The following is a 22,977-nucleotide window of genomic DNA, read 5'->3' as shown; positions in this document are numbered from 1 at the left end:
GCGGTTAATACCGCTGTAATGCAAGTCGCCGGGCGACACTACCCCACGCCAAGTGCGCTTGGTGGAGGCACGGAGCACCGTACCTCCTTACGCGTGGTAGTGCCGAACTCGGGGTGCGTTCGGGATCGCCCTGCGTCAAGTATCTTGACAGGGTCCAAGATTTCTTGACAGCAAATCAGGAAGCGGCGGTGGGATGGTAGCGGGAACGGTCGTGGGTCAAGTATCTTGATGGAGACTGAAGCGCTCGATCTCTTCTTCGACCTAAGGAACTTCCGTACGGCGGACCGGCCAGAAACGGACAAGGTAGCTTGCGTCCGGCAAACGTCGCCTTATATACCCGCAAATCAAGGTGAGGGAATGTGCGACGTGTTGCGGCGGAACGATCCGGCGCAGAGGCGGATGGTGACTTTTCGGGGCCCAAAGCTAATATTATTTTGGGGCCTCTTATCCGGTCAAAAGAGAAAATTATAATAACATTAAAATATAACGAAAAAACTAACTTATGATTCGAACGTTTTCTCGTTATTTTGACATTATCATAATTTTCTCTTCTATAGGTAACAGCTCATAAAAAATTAAAATATTAATAAATATACAATTTGAATGGAATACATATACATTTATTAGTGGAACATTTATAATAAATAGTATTTATCAATACTATAAACGTTTAACGGTTAAAAATAAACAAATTACATTTTTTAGAATAATTAACTATATATAGAGAGTATAGAGACCCCCTCAAGTCAGAGTCCTGGACACACGAACCTGGTGTTCACTGATTGGCTTTGTACAAAAAATGCCATGTTTGGGGCGAGTGTCTAAACTCTTACTAGAGGGTCTTTAGCTATATATACTAAAGATATGAATTTAAAAAAGTAGTTAAACTCTTAATTTTTTTCTACATTTGGCGTTTGCGTATTCTTTTAAGGCTTCTTCATAAGTAATTGTTCTTGTAATGTCATTCTCTACTGAAAGAATTGATAAGTAATTTAGTCTTTCATCTCTCATTTTAGATTTGTATTTATTTTTTATAAAAGATAATTTAGAAAAGCCTCTTTCTGCTTCACAACTCGTTATCGGCAGTGTCAAATAAATTTTCAAAATTGTATAGAGATTTGGAAAAATATCTATAAAACTTTCTTCATAAATTAAACTTAATATATTTGGACATCTTAAAATTTTTTCTTCAGATAAATTTTTAGATAATTTGATGTATTCTTTAAACTGTATGCATTCACTTTTTAAATTTCGGTCTATGTCAATATTATAATATGCTGTAATGAAGTTAATACTTTTGTCATCAATATTTGAAATATTTGTATTTCCTATATCTATTAAAAATTAAAATTTTTTTCTCAACTTTTCGTATACCTCTCTTCTTTTATTTAGTTCTGAAATTAATGAATCTAACAACATATTGACTACCTCAACACGAAATTTATCTCTCCCTGTGAGTGTATCTTTACCTTTTTTACCGTCTGAGTATTTTTTTGTTTTAATTCTTTGATTTAGGTCGCTATAATTTTTTTCAATGTTTGAACTCATTTCCGTTGCTTTTAATTCATACTCAATTAATTTTTCATTACAATCCTGTCTGATGGCTTTTACGAATGATTCAAGAGAATTAAAGCATAACCTTCACATAAATTTAAACCAGGAGTTTGTAATTTTTTACTAGCTTTATTAAATCTCTTGTTACGTCTGGCGAGAAAATTTTTATTTTCCCGGGCCATCCGTACTAATAATAGCCTAATTAGAATCCGGAAACATCCTCCGATCAGTTGGATAAATCCTGCATCAGTATTATAAATCGATATCGCTCGATTTCAAATCTCATACAGCTTGGCTACATCGTGCCGCCCCCTCGACGCGCAACACCCGCGAGCGTCCATCGGCGCGAGACAAACATCGTGCGCGCCGACCCCTCGGCTCGCGACCCCCTTTGATACCACCAAGCTCCGCGCGTTGGAATTCTATTCATCTTTCCAATTTAATACGAAATATTAAGAACGGCAAATTTATAATTATCGAAACGTGATCCACTCATGGACGCTTCCCACTGCTGCGCCATGCAACTCCGATCGAAACAACTCTAAAATCACGGCCAATAAAAATGCCAAATAATTTTGAATCAATTAATCTCCTACGAACGATAATTAAACCTTAACTTTTTATACGTAAAACTATTGCATGTGCTTGGCGCTATCGCCTCGCACACTCTCAATTCTAATATAAATTCTATTAAATTCTATTAATTTTTTGAGTACTGGATTTCGCGTCGGGGCTTGGTATGCGGTGCCCCCGCGAGTCGCGATCCCCGGAGAAGTCTACAAGCGCTCGCACGATATAGACGCAAGCCGCGCGGTCGCGGAACGGGGTGGACTTCTAAGGGCCACACGTTACGAAAAACTATCGCTCCGAATTTTCCGCAAACCTGAGGAATCGTCCCGCGACACCTCTTGCCCATATCCTTGCCTATATAAGGAGCGAAATCGGAGCTCGAAATTCAGATCAGTCTTGTTAGTCGAGTGAGATTCGCTATCATCGGCGACCACCAACGTTCAGACCTCCAGGTACGATCTCAGCGACGGGAGGGTTTTACTCCTGACGAAGACGTTCGGAGTGGTCCCGGTCGGATCGCCTCTTTTCCTCTCCCTCCTTTCCACCAGAGATCCTGAGGGTTGAACCTCACCTAGCACTAGCTAGAGTGTGGCCTCACTCGTTTCTCTGCCTCCCTCCCTTTCTTCCGAGCGTTGGAGAAGACTCGCGAAAGCGACTCTCCAACGTCTCCTCTCTCTCTCCCTCTCCTACGGCGTCGAAGAAGACTCGCTAACGCGACTTTTCGACACCGTCCTTCTTCCTTTCCCAACCCGTCGAGGAAAACTCGCTAGCGCGACTCCTCGACGCTTTCACCGTCCTTCTTCCTTTTCCAACCCGTCGAGGAAGACTCGCTAGCGCGACTCCTCGACGCTTTCACCGTCCCCTCTTTTTCCGTATAATTTCCAACTTTAAGGGAGGCGTTCTAACGGGTGACCGCTCCGACCCAGCGGATTTGTCACTCTTAACGTATACTCGATCATTAATTTATTTTACTAAAATTCGTAGATCTTTCATACTGAGCTCTCTCTCTCTCTCTCTCTCGCGTTAAAGTCGCCTCTTCAGAAGAACGGTAAGTCATCGGCTTCCTTATACATTTACGTGGCAATCCTTCTCACTGATTCGATCATGCATCTCCTTAAGGAGCTATGGGCAGAAGAAAGGCACCGTTTAAAGTTCAGAGGACCCCTTCGGGCTACCTCATTATCACATAACACGCGACTAAGATATTGTACCACTTCCTCATTATACATATAAAAAATACATACACATTTATATTCAACCATTACACGCTCTGTCATTCATTTAATTCCACGCCAAGCTCAAGCACGCATGTTACAACTCCTGTAGCGTTAATAAAACGCTACTACATTTTCTAAACCTACTGCTCATTAATCACCTAATAATATATCTTCTTACAATACCTCCTATTTCCCATACAAGGAATTTGTCGCGTATCCGGCCGTGTTATCACACGATTCGGAGCCGCGACTGGTGACAGCTGCCTTAACAACAAAACTAACTAACGAAAAAGATCTGCGGCCCGGGATCGCAACATCGCGAATCCGCGGATGTAACAACTGGTGACAGCGGTGGGATGACGAAAATCCAATTGCTAAATTATAAACGTAATTGCCAATAGAATCCTAAAAATTTTACGAAAAATTAATTACCTCAAGAAAATCGTAAAATCGAATACATCGAATACATTTACATAAATTACAAAAAGAATTGACAGAGCAATGAGATTTGTTTTAAATAATCGATAAGATATCAAAGAAATCGTTCTAAAGAACAATAAAATTATATTCAGAATACAATGAATAAGGAACTAGTAACGAAGGGCAATCCAATCGTTATAAACTACAGGCTATAGAATACTATAAATGATTATGAAAAATTAATTATTTCAAAACTGATAAAATCAATTGAAGGTTATTTGGTAGGGAGTCTTTTACGCCTTACATAAAATATAATAATATAATTACTAGTGGCAGCGTGGTGTAACGTTACATAATCAATAAGTTACATTACTAATCAGTAAATTACATCACTAATTAATAGCTTACATGCAGATTTTAATTCTTAAATCGAGTCAATTGCGTCGATGCTGCATGATGATACGGCATACACAACGATGTATGATCCATCTGATGGCACGCGATATACTCCTTAAAGCACAGTTCTGAAAAATGAAGATACAATATTAACTATGAGTAAAATATACATATACATATACAATTAAATAAAATTAAGAAGCAGCTATTGCTCACCTTTCCTCTCCTTTCAAACCCTCCGCACGATACTCTCCTTTCAATTATTTCGTCAAACTTGACGCACCTAAAAATAAATCAAGCGTTTAATTAAACACACATATTCTCAATTAAGTAATTGCAAATAATTATTCAAAATGAGTTCCTCCGAGGATGAGGGGGAATACAATGACCCCATCGACTTTAAAAAGCAAATGAAAGCTCTCAAGAAACGCGAAAAAGAGCTTACGCGAAAAGCCGACAATATAGAAAGCATGATGAAGATATTTAGCCAAACTCTCGCAGGCAGTAGACCTCCTCCTACTTTTACATTTACCCGACAGCCCGAACATGTGCCCCTTTAGTCTCCAGGAGCACAGGGAGATATTCCCTCCGCTTCGTCAATGCCAAGTGCATTTACCTATCCATCCAACACTCCGTACTCGCGATCGTACATAAGAGACGCACTCGAATTAGTGCCTAAATACGATGGGCACAATATCGCGGTTTGGCAATTTGCTCGTGCCTGTAAAAGAGCGAAAGAATCAGTCCCTCTTCTCGACGAGGCCCATCTCGTTCGCTCACTAAGAAACAAATTAACAGGACACGCCTACCTTGCCGTGGAGGATGAGGTTCACCTAACAATGGATAAATTTTTAGACACCTTGAAGCGCACATTCGGTTCCGGTAGAACTGCTAATTATTACCGCGGTCAACTCAGCATTATTCACAAAAAGCTCGCCGAACATATACTAGACTACATCGGGCGTATCAAAGATTTGACAACTGCGATCATAGAAGGAGATCAAACAAATTTCGATCGTCAATTAACGGAAAGCGAAATAGCTTCAATCGATGCCCTTGCGTTAGAATCTTTTTACGAGGGATTGCCACGAGAATATCGGGTAGAACTTAGAGCCGAAGGCTATACTAATTTCGCAGACGCTTGTGCTAAAGTAATTATTATTAATAAACGATTGGAGAGAGAGGAGGCTAGGGAAAAGCAAGCGCGTGCTTCGCGTACAAATCAAAATCAAAGTAAGAATTCAGCGAACCCGCAAAGCAATAATAATAATAATGTTAATAATAATTTTGGTCCCTCTTCTGGAACTCCAGGTAGCACCGAACAGAAAATTTGTAGCTATTGTAAGCGTTTCGGGCACCTGATTAACGAATGTCGTACTCGACAGTATCATATTAAAATAAATAATAATAACACTGGTGACGGAAATAATAATTATCGCGCTAATCAAAACAGTAACACTAATAATCCCACGGCACATAAAGCCGGCAATTTTTCGGAAAACCAAACAGAGGCCTCGGCCAACGGGACATCCCGAGGCCCAGGAAATCCTCGTCCCATCCTCGCGGTGGAAGACCGCCCTTCTACGTCATCAGGAATTACACCGGAGATATTCCCTCCGTCGAGTTCCCTTCTTTTTGCGGACCGATCGCCTTTATGGTGGACACCGGAGCACACCCTAATATCATTAAGAAAAGATGTGTTCACGGTGACATCACTATTAACAATCAAGAGATTTTACAACTAACAGGCATAACTGAAAATGTCGTTAGCACGCTAGGCTCTATCGAAGCCCATATATTAGAAACTCCAGTAAAAATTCACGTCGTGCCAGATGAATTTCCAATGACGCAACAAGGTATTCTAGACACGTCATTTTTCAAAGAACACGACGCCTGTATCGATTACGCACAAAGAAATCTGACTTGGCATAATTGCTATTTTCCGTTTAGGAAATATGAAACTATTGTTGTACCTCCGCGTACTAACACGGGATTTGTAGTTCTAATCTCAAACCCGGAAATTAAAACAGGGTATATTCCTCGTCTAAAAATTTGCGAAGGAGTATACGCCGGAGATTCGCTTGTAACTTGTATTAATGACAAGGCTTACATACGAATAATTAGTACGCTCGATCACGAGATCGAAGTTCTGATACCTACCCTGCGAATCGAAGAAGTCGCTCAAATTGCTGATAAATTACCGACCTCTACAGAGATCGAAAACACTCCATTATTAAACCAGAATTCTCCTGAAGATAAAAATCATAAATTATTACAATCCTCTAAAAATAACATAATTAATACTACTACTAATGCAAACAACTACATTAACCAAACAAATGTTCCTATTAATACTAATGGTGATAACAGTGACGATACAAATAACACTGGTGATAACGCCGCAAACACTAATACTAATACTAATAACGATGAATCGCTCTCTCTTACCAATCCTCCTAATTTCTACAATGCATCTTTCGAATGCACCTCTATTACTCAAAATACTCTACTCCATGCAGAAGGCATGCGAGCCCAGACGGGCCCCTTTCACAAAAAAGAAAGCGCGACTGCCCTCATGGGACCTTCTTTTTCTCACAAATCTAGCCCAAGCGGCATCTACTCTAATCCTACGCTGGCACCACAGAGTGCACCAGCTCCCTCCCTTGTGCCATGCAGAGCACTCTCACAAGAAAAAGCGATTCATAACATAAATAATAGTCGAGCAATTTCTATTATAAATACAAAGGAAATTGCCGTTACTAAAAATAAAAAGATTACGCGTAGAAATATCACCATCACTCAAAGTCGCACGATAAAACCCAACGAAAAATTTGAGAATTTTGAATTAAACAATTTTAAAATAAATCCTGATAGAGTATCTATAATATTACAATCACTCCGACTTGAACATTTGACTTCTCTCGAGCAGGAACACATTGTCACACTAGTTAAAAATAACTCAGATAGATTTTACATACCTAACGACTATCTCGGTCAAACTCATGTAGTAACGCATAAAATAACGACTACAGATGATGTACCAATACACACAAAACAGTATCGATTTCCTCCTATACATAAAGACGAGATAAATCGACAAGTAAACCAACTTCGCTCAAACGACATTATAGTACCTTCCAACTCTCCATATAATTCACCTGTTTGGATTGTGCCAAAGAAATCTGATTCAACGGGTAATAAAAGATGGCGAATGGTCATCGATTACAGACGGTTAAACGAAAAAACAATCGGAGACGCGTATCCGTTACCAAACATCTGCGATATCATGGACCAACTCGGTGGTTCTAAATATATGTCGATACTCGATTTAATTAGCGGGTTCCACCAGATACCCATGGATCCCGCCGATGCGCATAAAACCGCATTTTCGACACCGCACGGGCATTATGAGTTCTCGCGAATGCCTTTCGGTTTGAAAAACGCCCCAGCCACTTTCCAGCGATTAATGGACCAAGTTTTAACTGGCTTACAAGGGGTCGAATTATTCGTGTACATGGACGATATCGTGGTATACGCGAGCTCGTTACAAGAGCATGAAATAAAAATGAATAAGTTAATGGACCGTCTGCGATCCGCAAATCTAGTGCTTCAACCTGATAAATGTGAATTCCTCCGTCGCGAAGTGGCATATCTCGGTCACATAATCGGAGAAAATGGCGTACGCCCAGATCCGCAAAAAATTTCCGCAGTACAGAATTTTCCAGTTCCAAAGAATATAAAGTATGTTCGGCAATTCCTTGGATTAGCCGGCTATTACCGCCGCTTCATTCCAAATTTTTCGAAAATCGCCAATCCGCTATCTAATTTATTAAAGAAAGATGTAGCTTTTAAATGGAACGATAATACGCAAGAAGCGTTTAATACTCTAAAAAATTGTGATGTAAGGAACTAATTTTGCAATATCCGGATTTCAACCGCGCATCCTTATAACAGACGCATCAAATTTTGCTATCGGTGGAGTACTAAGTCAAGGCGAAATAGGCCACGACCTTCCGATCGCCTACGCGTCAAGAGTGTTAAACTCAGCAGAAAAAAATTATTCTGCCATTGAAAAGGAACTCCTTGCTATCACGTACTGCGTAAATCATTTTCGTCCATATCTTTACGGTAGAAAATTCACTCTAGTAACTGATCACCAGCCATTGACCTGGCTGCATCGCGTCAAAGACCCTACGTCTAGGCTCGCGCGATGGCGTTTAAACTTGGAAGAGTGTGATTATGATATCGTTTATAAGAAAGGCACAAGTAACAATAACGCGGATGCACTGTCTAGAAATCCTGTTATTCCTAAGCCAATCTTTTATTCCGTAATGCCTATTAGAAAAAAACCGCGATTTGAGTCACAAACTCATGAAGTTCGCCGCGCATTAAGTACACTGTTTACTGGCGACAACGATTCTGATGATGAGCGTCCACGAAAAAGGCCTACGTTAAGGTCTGGCTCCGGTGTGGAATTGGGCTCTCCCCCGGATTCTGAAGAATCGGACGCCTCGCTAATTATTTGTGAAGAACCGTCTCATATTAAACAACCGATCCCGCTATCATCTAATCGCGAATTCAGCTTTAACCCAGGGGCATCATTTCAAGAAGAGATGATCCGCCTCGAATCATCAGACCAAACGGTCTCACAGCCACTTACGTCTATACCGTCGCGATACAAATTGAGACCGCGAAAGCAGAAAAACATAACCGAGATCTCTAGCGTGGACAAAGACGCGCGAATTTCAGACCTTGAGGAAACACCTCAACCTGATATCCCACCAGAGCCTCCGCCTTCCGATTTCGAACTCTCAGATAGTGAGCATAAGCATGAACCAGATCTTGAATCATTGCCTATTCCTAACGCCCTGTGTAAAATTCTAGACAATCCGTCATCATTGCTCGAAAGAAACGATCATCTCGTTGTATTAACCACTGTTGATACGCGACCTTTTGATAATGGAGCAATTGGACTCCACGATGCAGAGAAATTGCCAATTCTTGACAATTTAATGCTCGGAAGAGCCCGCGTTTATTTGCTGAGTCATTGTAATGACAAACACGTAATTGTCTTGGCTGTAAAAGAACGAAAAACCATTCAGATGGATATTGAAATTTTAAAAGAATGTTTCGCTTCGCTTCTTGATGTAATCACTGAATTAAATTTACAATCAATTAGCGTGAGGAAAACTGAAATATTGGATTCAATTCCATGGAGACTAGTACTCGAAAGTTTAACAACTGCGGTAGCAGAACAACCTATCATTATTAATATTTGTCACGGCTTAACTACCCCTTTAGTAGAAGATAGAATTAACATAATAAAAGAACACCATGAATCAGCAATTGGTGGACATAAAGGCATCACTAAAACTTACAGACTTATTAGAAAACGTTATTTTTGGCCCGATATGAAAAATCAAATTCAAAATTTCGTTAAACAATGCCTTACTTGCCAAACACGAAAACTTGTTAGACAAAAAACGAGACAACCAATGATGCTGACCGATACACCTGGTCAAGCATTCGACAAAGTCGCTCTTGATATTGTAGGACCTCTTAAAACCACTGATTCAGGCAATACTTATATCCTAACAATGCAAGACCTATTGACTAAATATTCTGTCTATGCACCTCTGTCAAGTATTAGCGCCGAAGCAACAGCAACAGCCTTTATCAATTATTTTATCTGCCGATTTGGTTGTCCACGCAGTATTCTAACAGATCAAGGCCGTAACTTTATGAGTCAAGTAATAAAAAGTATTACAAAAAAGTTTCGAATCCAGCATTTCAGAATCACCGCGTATTATCCTCAATCTAACGGATCGCTTGAAAGATCGCATTCCGTGCTAGTTGAGTACTTAAAATGTTTTGTACAAAAAGAAAATGAATGGGATATACATATTGAAAGAGCTAGTTTCTCGTACAATACATCTGTGCACGAAGGTACTGGGTATACCCCACACGAATTAATTTTTGGTACACCAGCACGAATCCCATCTAGCTATAATACTGAGCCTGCTCAAGAAACTTATTCCCACCAACTTAACAATTTATTTCACGAGATTCGAGGATTACAACAGAAAGCTAAATTAAATCTAGAAAGAGCAAAGCAAAAATCCAAGCAAAATTATGACAAACGCGTTAAACCAGTGATTTTTCAACCTGGTGACAATGTCTTCCTGCTAAATGATTTAAAAACGGGCAAATTTACTTCTGAATATCTTGGGCCTTATCAGGTACTGGAAGTGATGGATCGAAATGTAACCTTTGAGATAAGAGGCACTACTCGGATAGTGCACTCTAATAAGCTAAAAAAGGCTTATTTAAGCGAATCAGGATGACCAACCTTTATGTTACAGATGATTTCTATAATTTTCACGGTGATCATCCTGATCAACCCTATCGATGCACTCATGGGCTATGATTGCAATGGGCCTTACCCAAATGGCACCCTCGTCTCACTACTCGAAATAGACGATTGTAATACGCCCGAGGAGAGGATCATACTCCATGGAATAAACATCGACTTAATCCAACTACCTAAAGACGCTAATGTTAGCGTACTATCTTGCAGAATAGAGTCAGAAAACGTCATCTATGACAGTAGAAATCTACAATATAATAATCCCATCAAAACACACAGATCTTATCTACCGATTAACTTACACGAATGCATTCACATGCATAGCTATAAACAAGTCACAATTAAAAATGTTACCTTTAATGATTTAAAATTAAACGTCAACAGCAGATTGCTACCCATTGGCAATGCTTCTACTCCACTGTCACAGATAGCTAAAAATTTAACAGACATCATTACTAAAAATTATTTACATATATCATTCAAGCAAAATTACATCAAGGTAAATACATTGAAAGATAAAATAATCTTACCTGGCGGTACTTGTAAATACACGGGATTGCATTGCATCGACGAAGACGGATACCATAATTATTGGTCACCTATATTCCATTCGGGATGTAACACTGCTACACACACTATTAAATATCGCGGTGTAGCGAAGAAAATAAAATCCGACAAAAATCCCACTGCTTATTCGTTGATATATAAAAATAATAATATCATTATATTCGCTAGCACTCCGCATAACGTATGCAATGCAACTCTGTTACAGACAGAGCATCCGCGCTTGCTCATCAAGGAGTTAGAGAAAATCCCAAGCGAAACTCCGCCGTTAAATCAGTTACGTCATATGATAGATTCCGTATCCCCATATTATCATGTCTTTAATTATATCGAGACTGATACTAGACAACTATATTCGGAATTATTGTTAATTAAATGTGCAAACAGAAGACCCGAATTACAAATTGCAAACTGCACATCTGGACCCAAATCAATTGGCCTACATCCTGACTGGCGGACCAGGCTATTCCGCCCGCATCCGAGGGGAAGCTGCCAAAATCTTTCCGTGCATTCCGGTGCCAGTACAGGAGAGGGCAACTGAAAACTGTTTTCTTGAACTGCCAATCTTAGTTGGTGGCGAACCAAAATATTTGATACCAAGAAATCGAATAATCTCACCGACTGGTACGGGGATTGCTTGCGGACCAAACACAGCAGCCATATTCCGACTTAAAAATATCTGGATGCAATACCAACCGCATCCGGAAAATATAACGGCGCCTTTTATGCTCAACTCTTACGAGCACTCATGGGGAAGTTCTCCCCCTGCAATTATGTCAGATAGTACATCAAGCGACAATGCCACGACTGCACAGCGAGACAGTTTTCCTCGCAAGATTACAGCCTCTATCATACATGGGCTTGTCCGAATCATTGGTGCAACAATCTGCCTAATTATAATATGGCAATGCTTCAAACCAAGAAGCTCTGCTGCGAGAATGCAAAAACTCTCACCAGCCTGCCATATCGAGGCCATTAATTCAAGTCGATTGCCTCGTTCGGTGCTACTACACAACCGAACCTGCAACTGCACAATATCTAGTTGCAAGTCAGTTAGAGCTCGCCAATCCACGGCCAGTACTCGGCAATTCAGTCCCTCTCTGTACAACGAGATGACAGCAACCTCTAAATCTTTGACTAAACTGGAGCGGAGGATTGACGACTGCCTTGAAGGAGGACAATCATCCCATTACTGACCGACACCGACAACGTCATGTGCAGTTTTGCAATAACCCCCCCGCCCCTATAAATGTAACCTTGATTAATTAAAATTAATTGCAAGAATTAATTATAAAAATTAAGAGGAAACGACCCCTTAAAATTATTCACATTTTAACTGAGCCAGCTTATGTCATCTGACAACTGGCGACGATTACAGTAAAACTTTATTAATATGTCGAGTGGTATTATATAATTCCGATCTATAAACCACATCTTATAAAATCTCACCATAATAACTGGTGTCAATAATAACAGTCAATAACTGGTGGCAATAACAAATCTCAAACTATTAATTTTAGGGAGTCTTTTTCCCTTGATCGCCTTATGCGTTTAAATTTTTGAATACTTCAGAATCAATTTTCACCACTGTTTTATTAACAAGAGTCTCGTTTTTTCTCCGAAATGATAATTGACGATAACTTTAAAACGTACTAAAATCCTGATCACGATTGGAGTTTCTCCCTTTTAACTACAACTGGTGACTCTAAGGAAAACGATTATTGCCGACCAAAGCGATATAGTGCCCCAATATCTCACCGCAATAATCATTGCGGCCTATCGTTGCGAGATTACTCTTCTAATATCTTTCAACGTATTTACAAAAAGAAAATACAAAAAGAAAAAAAATACATATAATATAAAAAGAAAGAGAAAAATACATACGTATATGTGCAAGCCCCGTATATGTATATATTTTTCACAAGATGTGCGACTATACGAATATTAATCATATAACTGTATATAATACTAGTCATCTTTCCTGCGTTCATTATTTTTCTGCATAGTTATAGTATTAATCTTTTCGAGTTATTTTGCGTTCGCTGTTCAATACTGTATTAATCTGCTCTCACGTTGCGACAACTTATATTTTCTTTGCGTTCTTTTGCTCGTAATCGCATCTACTCATATTATACTTGTCCTAAGTTTTACATTCTTTGTTTATACTATACTTGCGTTCTCTTGCGTTATTAAACCCTATATCTATAATGCCACCCTGTCACACAACTAATCACACTAAGCTACTCATATTCATGCGCATTAGTTCCATGCTTATATACTCTGTTCATGTATTACTTGCGTTTTTTCTTTTTGCGTTGCGCTTTGCTTATGTTAACAATTCTCTATAAGTTCTTGCGTCCCTCTGCGCTTATTAAGCAACTAACCAATTATTATTATTTTTGCGTAAGTTTTAGTTGCGATGATATTTCTTTTGCGCTTATGCTATCGATGTGCTTCTTTTGCTCATATTTTGTTGCTTAATTTCTGCTTATATCTTTCCGAAAGATTTTCACGTTTTTTTTCTACACACTCCGTTTCTTTTTTGGGAGAGATTTCGCGCCCGGCTTTAAGAATTTGGGACCTTCGATTTCGCTCCTCCCTAACGATGGGGGTGTTACGTCTGGCGAGAAAATTTTTATTTTCCCGGGCCATCCGTACTAATAATAGCCTAATTAGAATCCGGAAACATCCTCCGATCAGTTGGATAAATCCTGCATCAGTATTCTAAATCGATATCGCTCGATTACAAATCTCATACGGCTTGGCTACATCGTGCCGCCCCCTCGACGCGCAACACTCGCGAGCGTCCATCGGCGCGAGGCAAACATCGTGCGCGCCGACCCCTCGGCTCGCGACCCCCTCTGATACCGCCAAGCTCCGCGCGTTGGAATTCTATTCATCTTTCCAATTTAATACGAAATATTAAGAACGGCAAATTTATAATTATCGAAACGTGATCCACTCATGGACGCTTCCCACTGCTGCGCCATGCAACTCCGATCGAAATAACTCTAAAATCACGGCCAATAAAAATGCCAAATAATTTTGAATCAATTAATCTCCTACGAACGATAATTAAACCTTAACTTTTTATACGTAAAACTATTGCATGTGCTTGGTGCTATCGCCTCGCACACTCTCAATTCTAATATAAATTCTATTAAATTCTATTAATTTTCTGAGTACTGGATTTCGCGTCGGGGCTTGGTATGCGGTGCCCCCGCGAGTCGCGATCCCCGGAGAAGTCTACAAGCGCTCGCGCGATATAGACGCAAGCCGCGCGGTCGCGGAACGGGGTGGACTTCTAAGGGCCACACGTTACGAAAAACTATCGCTCCGAATTTTCCGCAAACCTGAGGAATCGTCCCGCGACACCTCTTGCCCATATCCTTGCCTATATAAGGAGCGAAATCGGAGCTCGAAATTCAGATCAGTCTTGTTAGTCGAGTGAGATTCGCTATCATCGGCGACCACCAACGTTCAGACCTCCAGGTACGATCTCAGCGACGGGAGGGTTTTACTCCTGACGAAGACGTTCGGAGTGGTCCCGGTCGGATCGCCTCTTTTCCTCTCCCTCCTTTCCACCAGAGATCCTGAGGGTTGAACCTCACCTAGCACTAGCTAGAGTGTGGCCTCACTCGTTTCTCTGCCTCCCTCCCTTTCTTCCGAGCGTTGGAGAAGACTCGCGAAAGCGACTCTCCAACGTCTCCTCTCTCTCTCCCTCTCCTACGGCGTCGAAGAAGACTCGCTAACGCGACTTTTCGACACCGTCCTTCTTCCTTTCCCAACCCGTCGAGGAAAACTCGCTAGCGCGACTCCTCGACGCTTTCACCGTCCTTCTTCCTTTTCCAACCCGTCGAGGAAGACTCGCTAGCGCGACTCCTCGACGCTTTCACCGTCCCCTCTTTTTCCGTATAATTTCCAACTTTAAGGGAGGCGTTCTAACGGGTGACCGCTCCGACCCAGCGGATTTGTCACTCATAACGTATACTCGATCATTAATTTATTTTACTAAAATTCGTAGATCTTTCATACTGAGCTCTCTCTCTCTCTCTCTCTCTCGCGTTAAAGTCGCCTCTTCAGAAGAACGGTAAGTCATCGGCTTCCTTATACATTTACGTGGCAATCCTTCTCACTGATTCGATCATGCATCTCCTTAAGGAGGTATGGGCAGAAGAAAGGCACCGTTTAAAGTTCAGAGGACCCCTTCGGGTTACCTCATTATCACATAACACGCGACTAAGATATTGTACCACTTCCTCATTATACATATGAAAAATACATACACATTTATATTCAACCATTACACGCTTTTTCATTCATTTAATCCCACGCCAAGCTCAAGCACGCATGTTACAACTCCTGTAGCGTTAATAAAACGCTACTACATTTTCTAAACCTACTGCTCATTAATCACCTAATAATGTATCTTCTTACAATACCTCCTATTTCCCATACAAGGAATGTGTCGCGTATCCGGCCGTGTTATCACACGATTCGGAGCCGCGACTGGTGACAGCTGCTTTAACACCAAAACTAACTAACGAAAAAGATCTACGTCCCGGGATCGCAACATGGCAAATCCGCGGACGTAACACTCTCAAGAATTTCTTCTCAAAGTACTGTTAATACAGCAACTTCTAGTCTCAAAAGTTTGTTATATGTATAAATTTTTGGCTTCCATTTGACAATTTGTCTTTTCTAAATCATTTTGAAAAATACTTTTTAAAGTATCTAAAATTTTGTCGTAACTCATTCTTAAGGCATGTATAGCTTCATAATGACTAGACCATCTTGTCTGACTAATAAGGAAACACAGGGAAGTGTCCACCTCAGATTAAAACGAGTTTTTAATATGTTGTAGTACAGATAAAAATAAGGGACACGTATTTTTTTATACGTGCCCATACGCACTTTAAGGGGGTGAAACACCCCTTTGAAGAAAATCGGTTTTTTTCTTTCGAAGTGTATGCCGTCGAAACTATAAGAGATAGAAAAAAATGTTTCAAATGTAAGTTGAATGGCTCGAAGAGTAATTTATGACAGCGAAAAAAAATTTTTTTTTTAATTCTTTTTAATACTTTCCCCCACCACTTACCTATTTTTTTTCCAAATTTTTATTTTTTTTATAAGCAAGATAAAGCTTATTTTATTGCGAATTTAACGGTATATGATAAAGTTACGATACAACATTCCCATTTTCCAAAAATAATTAAAAATTTCTCGATACGCACGGTACGCGCATCCGTCCGCGCGTTCGTGCGCTACAAAAGTGACTCCCTTCGATTTCGACGTGCCTTTAATATGTTGTACAGATTAAAATAAGGGACACGTATTTTTTACACGTGTTCTAATACACTTTTAAGGGTGAAACACCCCTTTGAAGAAAATCGGGTTTTTTCTTTCGAAGCGTGTATCGTCGAAACTATAAGAGATAATAAAAAAAAAACTCCCGACTGCTGCCAAAAGTTGGTTTAATAACAAGAATTAAAAAGTTTAAGATTAAAAATTAATTAATAACAAAAAAAATTAAAAATTAAAAAACAAATTAAGATATTATATAGTTAATTAAAATTAAATAAAAATTAAAAAATTAAAAAGTTAATTACAAAAATTACAAAAATAATAAAAAAGCAACAAGTTAATAAAAATTAACTAAATTAACAAATTTATTAAAAAATTGGAAATAAAAAACAAATTAACATAAAAACAGAAAATCAACAAAACTAAAAAATAATAATAAAAAGATTGCTTTAAAAAGTTTGAAATAAAAATCAATTAAACAATTAAAATAACAACAAAAAATAAAACTACGGATACTAAGAAATAGTTTTAAAAGTTTGAATTAAAAATTAATTGAAGCAAATACTAATTCTTGACATTTTAAATGCTAATTATATTTTTAGCACATTATTGTACCAATTAAAAATTAAAATTGAAATTTACACTTTGTTTAATAAAATACTTTTTTTTCAATAATAAGTTGTACTTAACCAGCAGTCGGGAGACGCCACGCTAAATAATAAATATAACATTACATTATATCCTGAATAGTTATAACATTCAGCGTGGCGTCTCCCGACTGCTGGTTAAGTACAATTTATTATTGAAAAAGAAAGTATTTTATTAAACAAAGTGTAAATTTCAATTTTAATTTTTAATTGGTACAATAATGTGCTAAAAATATAATTAGCATTTAAAATGTCAAGTATTAGCATTTGTGTTGCGGAACGCCGCAATTTTTAACTTCTTTCCCAATTATTGATTCCAAAGCTAAGAATGTTGCGAAGCGCTAAAATTATCATTTTTCAAATTCCGGCGATCAATTCTTGGCTTTGGAGTCAACATGTTGTTGTTTGCCGGTTGGAGCGGAGCGGTGAGCTCGGTCTGGCGTCCGCGTGATCGCGCGCGTGGTCGCGCGATGCGCGCTGTAGCCGACCAATTGACGTTCGATACGCGATGATCTCGCGTATTCGAACGGCTAAGCCCGGCACGACTTGTTCCCTGAGAAACCGCGAAAAGTTCACGTGATACCCTCGGAACGGATCTTGTCGCGGGCTATACAGTTTCCCACAAACGGCGGGAGCGCGCCTTTTCTTCGCAGTCGGGTTCCGAGACGTATCGTGATTACAGAAAACGATTATCTCAGTGCGAAATAAAAGATATATTTTTTCCGAACGCAACAAGCACTTTCGAAGCAATTCAATCGGCATCTCCATCCCGCCAAATAGCATCAGTACAAAAAACGCGCTCCAGTGCCGTGCAGCGCACAATTTGCTTTAATTAATTTTTATTTCAAACTTTTAAAACTATTTTTTAGTATCCGTAGTTTTATTTTTTGTTGTTATTTTAATTGTTTAATTGATTTTTATTTCAAACTTTTTAAAGCAGTCTTTTTATTATTATTTTTTAGTTTTGTTGATTTTCTGTTTTTATGTTAATTTGTTTTTTATTTCTAATTTTTTACTAAATTTGTTAATTTTTATTAATTTGTTGGTTTTTTCTTATTTTTGTAATTTTTGTAATTAACTTTTTAATTTTTTAATTTTTATTTAATTTTAATTAACTTTATAATTTTTTAAATTGTTTCTTAAATTTTTAATTTTTTTTGTTATTAATTAATTTTTAATCTTAAACTTTTTAATTCTTGTTATTAAACCAACTTTTGGCAGCAGTCGGGAGTTTTTTTTTTATTATCTCTTATAGTTTCGACGATACACGCTTCGAAAGAAAAAACCCGATTTTTTTCAAAGGGGTGTTTCACCCTTAAAAGTGTATTAGAACACGTGTAAAAAATACGTGTCCCTTATTTTAATCTGTACAACATATTAAAGGCACGTCGAAATCGAAGGGAGTCACTTTTCTAGCGCACGAACGCGCGGACGGATGCGCGTACCGTGCGTATCGAGAAATTTTTAATTATTTTTGGAAAATGGGAATGTTGTATCGTAACTTTATCATATACCGTTAAATTCGCAATAAAATAAGCTTTATTTTGCTTATAAAAAAAATAAAAATTTTGAAAAAAAATAGGTAAGTGGTGGGGAAAAGTATTTAAAAAAATTAAAAAAAAATTTTTTTTTCGCTGTCATAAATTACTCTTCGAGCCATTCAACTTTCATTTAAAACATTTTTTTCCATCTCTTATAGTTTCGACGGCATACACTTCGAAAGAAAAAAACCGATTTTCTTCAAAGGGGTGTTTCACCCCCTTAAAGTGCGTATGGGCGCGTATAAAAAAATACGTGTCCCTTATTTTTATCTGTACTACAACATATTAAAAACTCGTTTTAATCTGAGGCGGACACTTCCCTGTGTTTCCTTGTAAGATTTTTTATGGACAGGAGTAAATTTGCATGTTGGTTTAACATATCCCACCTATGCGTAGATGCCAAGAAAAATACATATAATTGAATACATATATTGCAAGTTGATCTGTATGTGCTAAATCCGGCGTTGAATCAGCAATAACTGAGTAATATTTTGTGTTTTCTTCATTAATGTCATTAATAATCTGTCGTAAAACTCGTTTTCCCATTATTTCAATTATTTCTTCATAAACAATTCTTGATAGATAACTTAGCATTTTATTTTGTTGAGATTTTACAATGTGCTCTCGTAAAAAAGGATCAAATTCTGCAATCAATTCGACAAGCCCCATAAAATTACCGTTATGTGGAGATCCCCACTTTTCATCGTGACCTCTCAATGACAATTCTCTTTCGCTTAGAAATTTAATAATAGTAACAACACGTGTTAGGACATTACAATAATATTCCGATTCATTTTTAATCTGTTTTTCAAATTGCTTATCAATAACAGTTTTGTTCTCCTTTCGTATTAACCATATTAGCTTTGATTTTTTATGATCTGGGGATTCTTCATGTTCGTCTAAAGTACGGAGTATATTAACCCAATTGGAATAACCGGTTGTTCTAAGAGATGTCTATGACACTGAGAATAATTTATATACTAAACGATAAACGCATCCCTTACTACTGGAATAACATAACCATGATCTAATCGATTTCTGTCCATTTTTTAAACGTTTTTTGAAATACTTATTACTAAATTGTTTGCTTTGATCTTTATAATATTTATTTGAATTAATATAAAGGTTATCTTGCTTTCTATTTTGAAAAAACGATGCTTCTTTTAAAAGACAATTATTAACAAATTCCGTATTAAGTGAATCAGGCCATAATGCTAAGTCTCTATACTGAACAAAGTCTTCTTTTGCTCTAATTTTATCATTATTAGTTTTGTCTTCCGTATTCTTCTCTTGGATAACTGGATCGGCATACTGAATAATTTTTTCTCCTTTTTTATATTCTTCTATACCTGTTTCTAAATTTTCCTCGACGTTTTGTTCATTATTATTTGTATGACTTCCAAATCATTCTGAGAACTCTGAGAAGCCGAAGTAGAAGGTATATATGAAAAGAAACTTGACAGTTTTTGGTATTTTGCTAGTTCTACTTCTTTCTGTTCTTTCAATGTCCTTTTATGACTTCCGTTCAGATATTTGCGTTTGTGTTCAGACATTTTCAGTAAATCTTTCCTAAAATAATAATAAATCACTAAAGTAAACAATTGTGAGAAACAAGATAAAAAGAAAGTAAAATATGAAATTAACTTACAAAATAATATTTAGAAATTTTATTTACAACATACATCATACTCCGTCAAACATTCAATACGTTGCAAAGATTTTCGTTTTTCTGCATGTATAAATTGTGAGGTAATTAGAGGAACGATGACCTTTCAAAGTACACTTCGAGGTGTGAGAAAGTAACCAAAAGGGAAATCCCATATAACAAGATCTAAGAATTACTTTTGCCAATCTTAGGTTAGGTTAGGTTAGGTTATGGAGAAGTGAGGAGGTACGCCTCTGAGGAGGTACGCCTCTTGAGGAGGTACGCCTCGGGCGGAATCAGCGGCGGGGTAGTTGCCCGGCTGACCCGCCTCGGGGCTTGGGGCGCGGGAGTGCGTACCTAGGGCCCTCTCCCAAGGGGGCCCGACGCACTCCCGGCGTCCCGGTTCGGGCGGCTGGGGCTCGATTTCGGTCGAGTTCTGCCCGCTAACTCTGGAGGGGGGTTCCTGCCCTTGGGCGGGGACCCGTTTGGGCTAGGACGGATCGCGGTGCATGCTCAGTTCGATCCCGTGATCCGTCCCGAGCCCAGATGCCGGAAAAAGTTGGGTTTTAGTGAGTATGTCGGCTAGTCAGGTCGACGAGTCTCACATACCCCGCGTTCCTGTCCCCACAGGACCGGGGACCCATAAAGGCGTTTCCCAACTATAAAAAAAAAAAAAAAAAGGTTATGGAGAAGTCACACTGTATCTGACATCTGACATACAACAATCTGATATCCAATAGGAGACTTTACTTTTTAGGGTTACTAGATAGCCTCCTCTCCGCCCCTAGGGTGGAAGAGAGGCCCAGGGCGCCCCCGACTGCGGGCAAGACTGCCAGGCAGTCCGGGGTTGCCCCCCAGAAGGGAGCGGGCAACGCGGTCGCAACGACCGAGAAGCCCGCCCCGACGCAGAAGGAGACCACCCCGTCCATACTGGAGTTATGGACGGAGGTGGTCTCCAAAAAGTCGAGAAGGAAGGCCGCCAGAGCCGTCGAGGAGGCGGCAAAGACGGCCCCCACGGTGAAGAGGCCGACAAGGGTTCTCCCGGTCCCGCCCCAAAAAACCCCCCCCCAACAATCTTCTTCGAAGAAGAAGAAGAAGAAAAGGGGCGGGCGTGGAGGGGGCCAAGGGGGTCCCGGGGGGCCACCCCCTCCGAGCGGTGTCAGCTCCCAGGGTCCGGCTAGGGTGACCAGAATCAAGCCGCCGACTACAGCGGCAGTCACGGTCACCTGTGCCGACCCGGGAGCATATGCGCAGGTCCTCAAGACCGCGAGGGAGAAAGTTGATCTCTCCTCCCTCGGAATCGAGGACCTGCGCCCCCGCAGAGCGGTCACGGGAGCCCTGATTCTCGAGGTTAGGGGCGTCGACAATGGTACAAAAGCCGACGCCCTGGCCGAGGGGATCAGAGCTGCCCTGACGGGAAGGGACGACGTCAAGGTAGCTCGACCGTGCAAGACGGTCGAGCTACGTTTGACCGGCCTGGACGATTCGGTCACCTCCAGCGAGGTGGCCGAGGTCCTGGGAGCCATGGGAGGATGCTCCCCCCACGAGTTGAAAGTGGGGGATATCCGTATGGCTCCCAATGGGCTGGGCACCTGCTGGGTACGCTGCCCAGCGAAGGCGGGCAAGGCAGTCTTGGCCGCCCCCCGTGTTAGGGTGGGCTGGTCAAGCTGCCGAGTGGCGCTGCTCCCTTCGCGGGGACTCCAGTGCCACCGGTGCCTGGCCACGGGCCACGTCCAGGCCAAGTGCAGCAGCCGGATCGACAGATCCGGCTGCTGCTACAGATGCGGAGGCATTGGCCATCTGGCCAATGCCTGTAAGGAGAAAGCGGGCTGTCCGGTCTGTAAAGACGCGGGCAAGCCCGCCGAACATCGGATTGGTGCGAAGGGGTGCCTGGCGAACAAGCCTCAAAAGGCACCCCCGAGCGCCGGGGGCCGCAGCGAGGCGGGGTCGACAGCAACGCCAACCCCGCCGCAGATCGCGGCCCCCCCGGAGATGGAAGCCCCTCTCCCGCAAAGGGAGAGGAGAGTCAGAGAGGAGGAAGCAGCAGCAGACTGCGTAGAGATGCAGGAGGTGGAGGAGCCTCGGGAGCAAGCCAACGATGCCCCCTAGGCTCCTCCAGGCCAACCTCAACCACGCCAGGGCTGCGCAGGACATGCTTGCGCAGTGCCTGGCGGAGGGAGGTGGCGGGCTGGCCATCGTCGCCGATCCTTATAGGATACCCGAGGGCAACCCCAACTGGGTTGGAGATCCCTCGGGGAAGGTGGCGATGGTCAGCCATCACGTGCCGGGCGCTCCGCCGATGATTCCGATATCGGCCGGAGAGGGCTTCGTGATGGTCGAGTATGGACCCATCGACGTTACGGGATGTTACTTCCCCCCTAGCCTCAACAGGGGGGAATACGAGGCGGCCCTGGATGCCATGGAGAGCGAGATTATAGCTCGCTCTCCTAGGCCGGTCGTCGTGGGGGGAGACCTCAACGCCCACGCTGGGGCTTGGGGCTCCCCTCGCACAGACCTTAGGGGCCGCCTCGCCCTGGAGTTTGCGGCGGGGCTCGGCCTGGTCCTGTTGAACAGGGGCCAGGTCAGCACCTACGTGGGGGCCGGGGGGGAGTCCATCGTTGACATAACGTGGGCTTCCCCCAACGCCCTTAACAGGGTGAAGGGATGGCGCGTGGAGACGGGCTCCTTGGGAGAGCTGTCTGATCATAGACTAATCTCCATGGAGCTCGTCTCCCCCCCCGCGGAGGTGCGC

The 22,977-nt window shown here is 41.0% G+C and overlaps 1 protein-coding gene across 1 annotated transcript; it reads left to right on the top strand.

The window, feature by feature from the left end:
• The first annotated feature begins 228 nt into the window (after nucleotides 1–228).
• On the top strand, nucleotides 229–8,214 carry LOC120358088. The gene is made up of 3 exons (XM_039450808.1): nucleotides 229–402; nucleotides 4,718–5,541; nucleotides 5,640–8,214. The coding sequence occupies exons 1-3, from the start codon at nucleotides 229–231 to the stop codon at nucleotides 8,068–8,070; spliced, it is 3,429 nt and encodes a 1,142-aa protein (XP_039306742.1). The 3' UTR covers nucleotides 8,071–8,214.
• The last annotated feature ends 14,763 nt before the right edge of the window (nucleotides 8,215–22,977 follow it).

This window comes from Solenopsis invicta, chromosome 6 (genome assembly GCF_016802725.1).
Source record: "Solenopsis invicta isolate M01_SB chromosome 6, UNIL_Sinv_3.0, whole genome shotgun sequence".
NCBI classification, from domain to species: Eukaryota; Metazoa; Arthropoda; class Insecta; order Hymenoptera; family Formicidae; genus Solenopsis; species Solenopsis invicta.
This window is presented reverse-complemented; position numbering and strand designations above follow the sequence as displayed.

What these genes read in the sequence shown, in the direction of transcription:
- LOC120358088 (XM_039450808.1), top strand. Translation starts at nt 229, where the DNA reads ATGGAGACTGAAGCGCTCGATCTCTTCTTCGACCTAAGGAACTTCCGT. An exon ending in ATCCGGCGCAGAGGCGGATG is followed by an intron (nt 403 to 4,717) that starts GTGACTTTTCGG and finishes GTGCCCCTTTAG; the next exon opens with TCTCCAGGAGCACAGGGAGA. An exon ending in AACGAATGTCGTACTCGACA is followed by an intron (nt 5,542 to 5,639) that starts GTATCATATTAA and finishes CGGCACATAAAG; the next exon opens with CCGGCAATTTTTCGGAAAAC.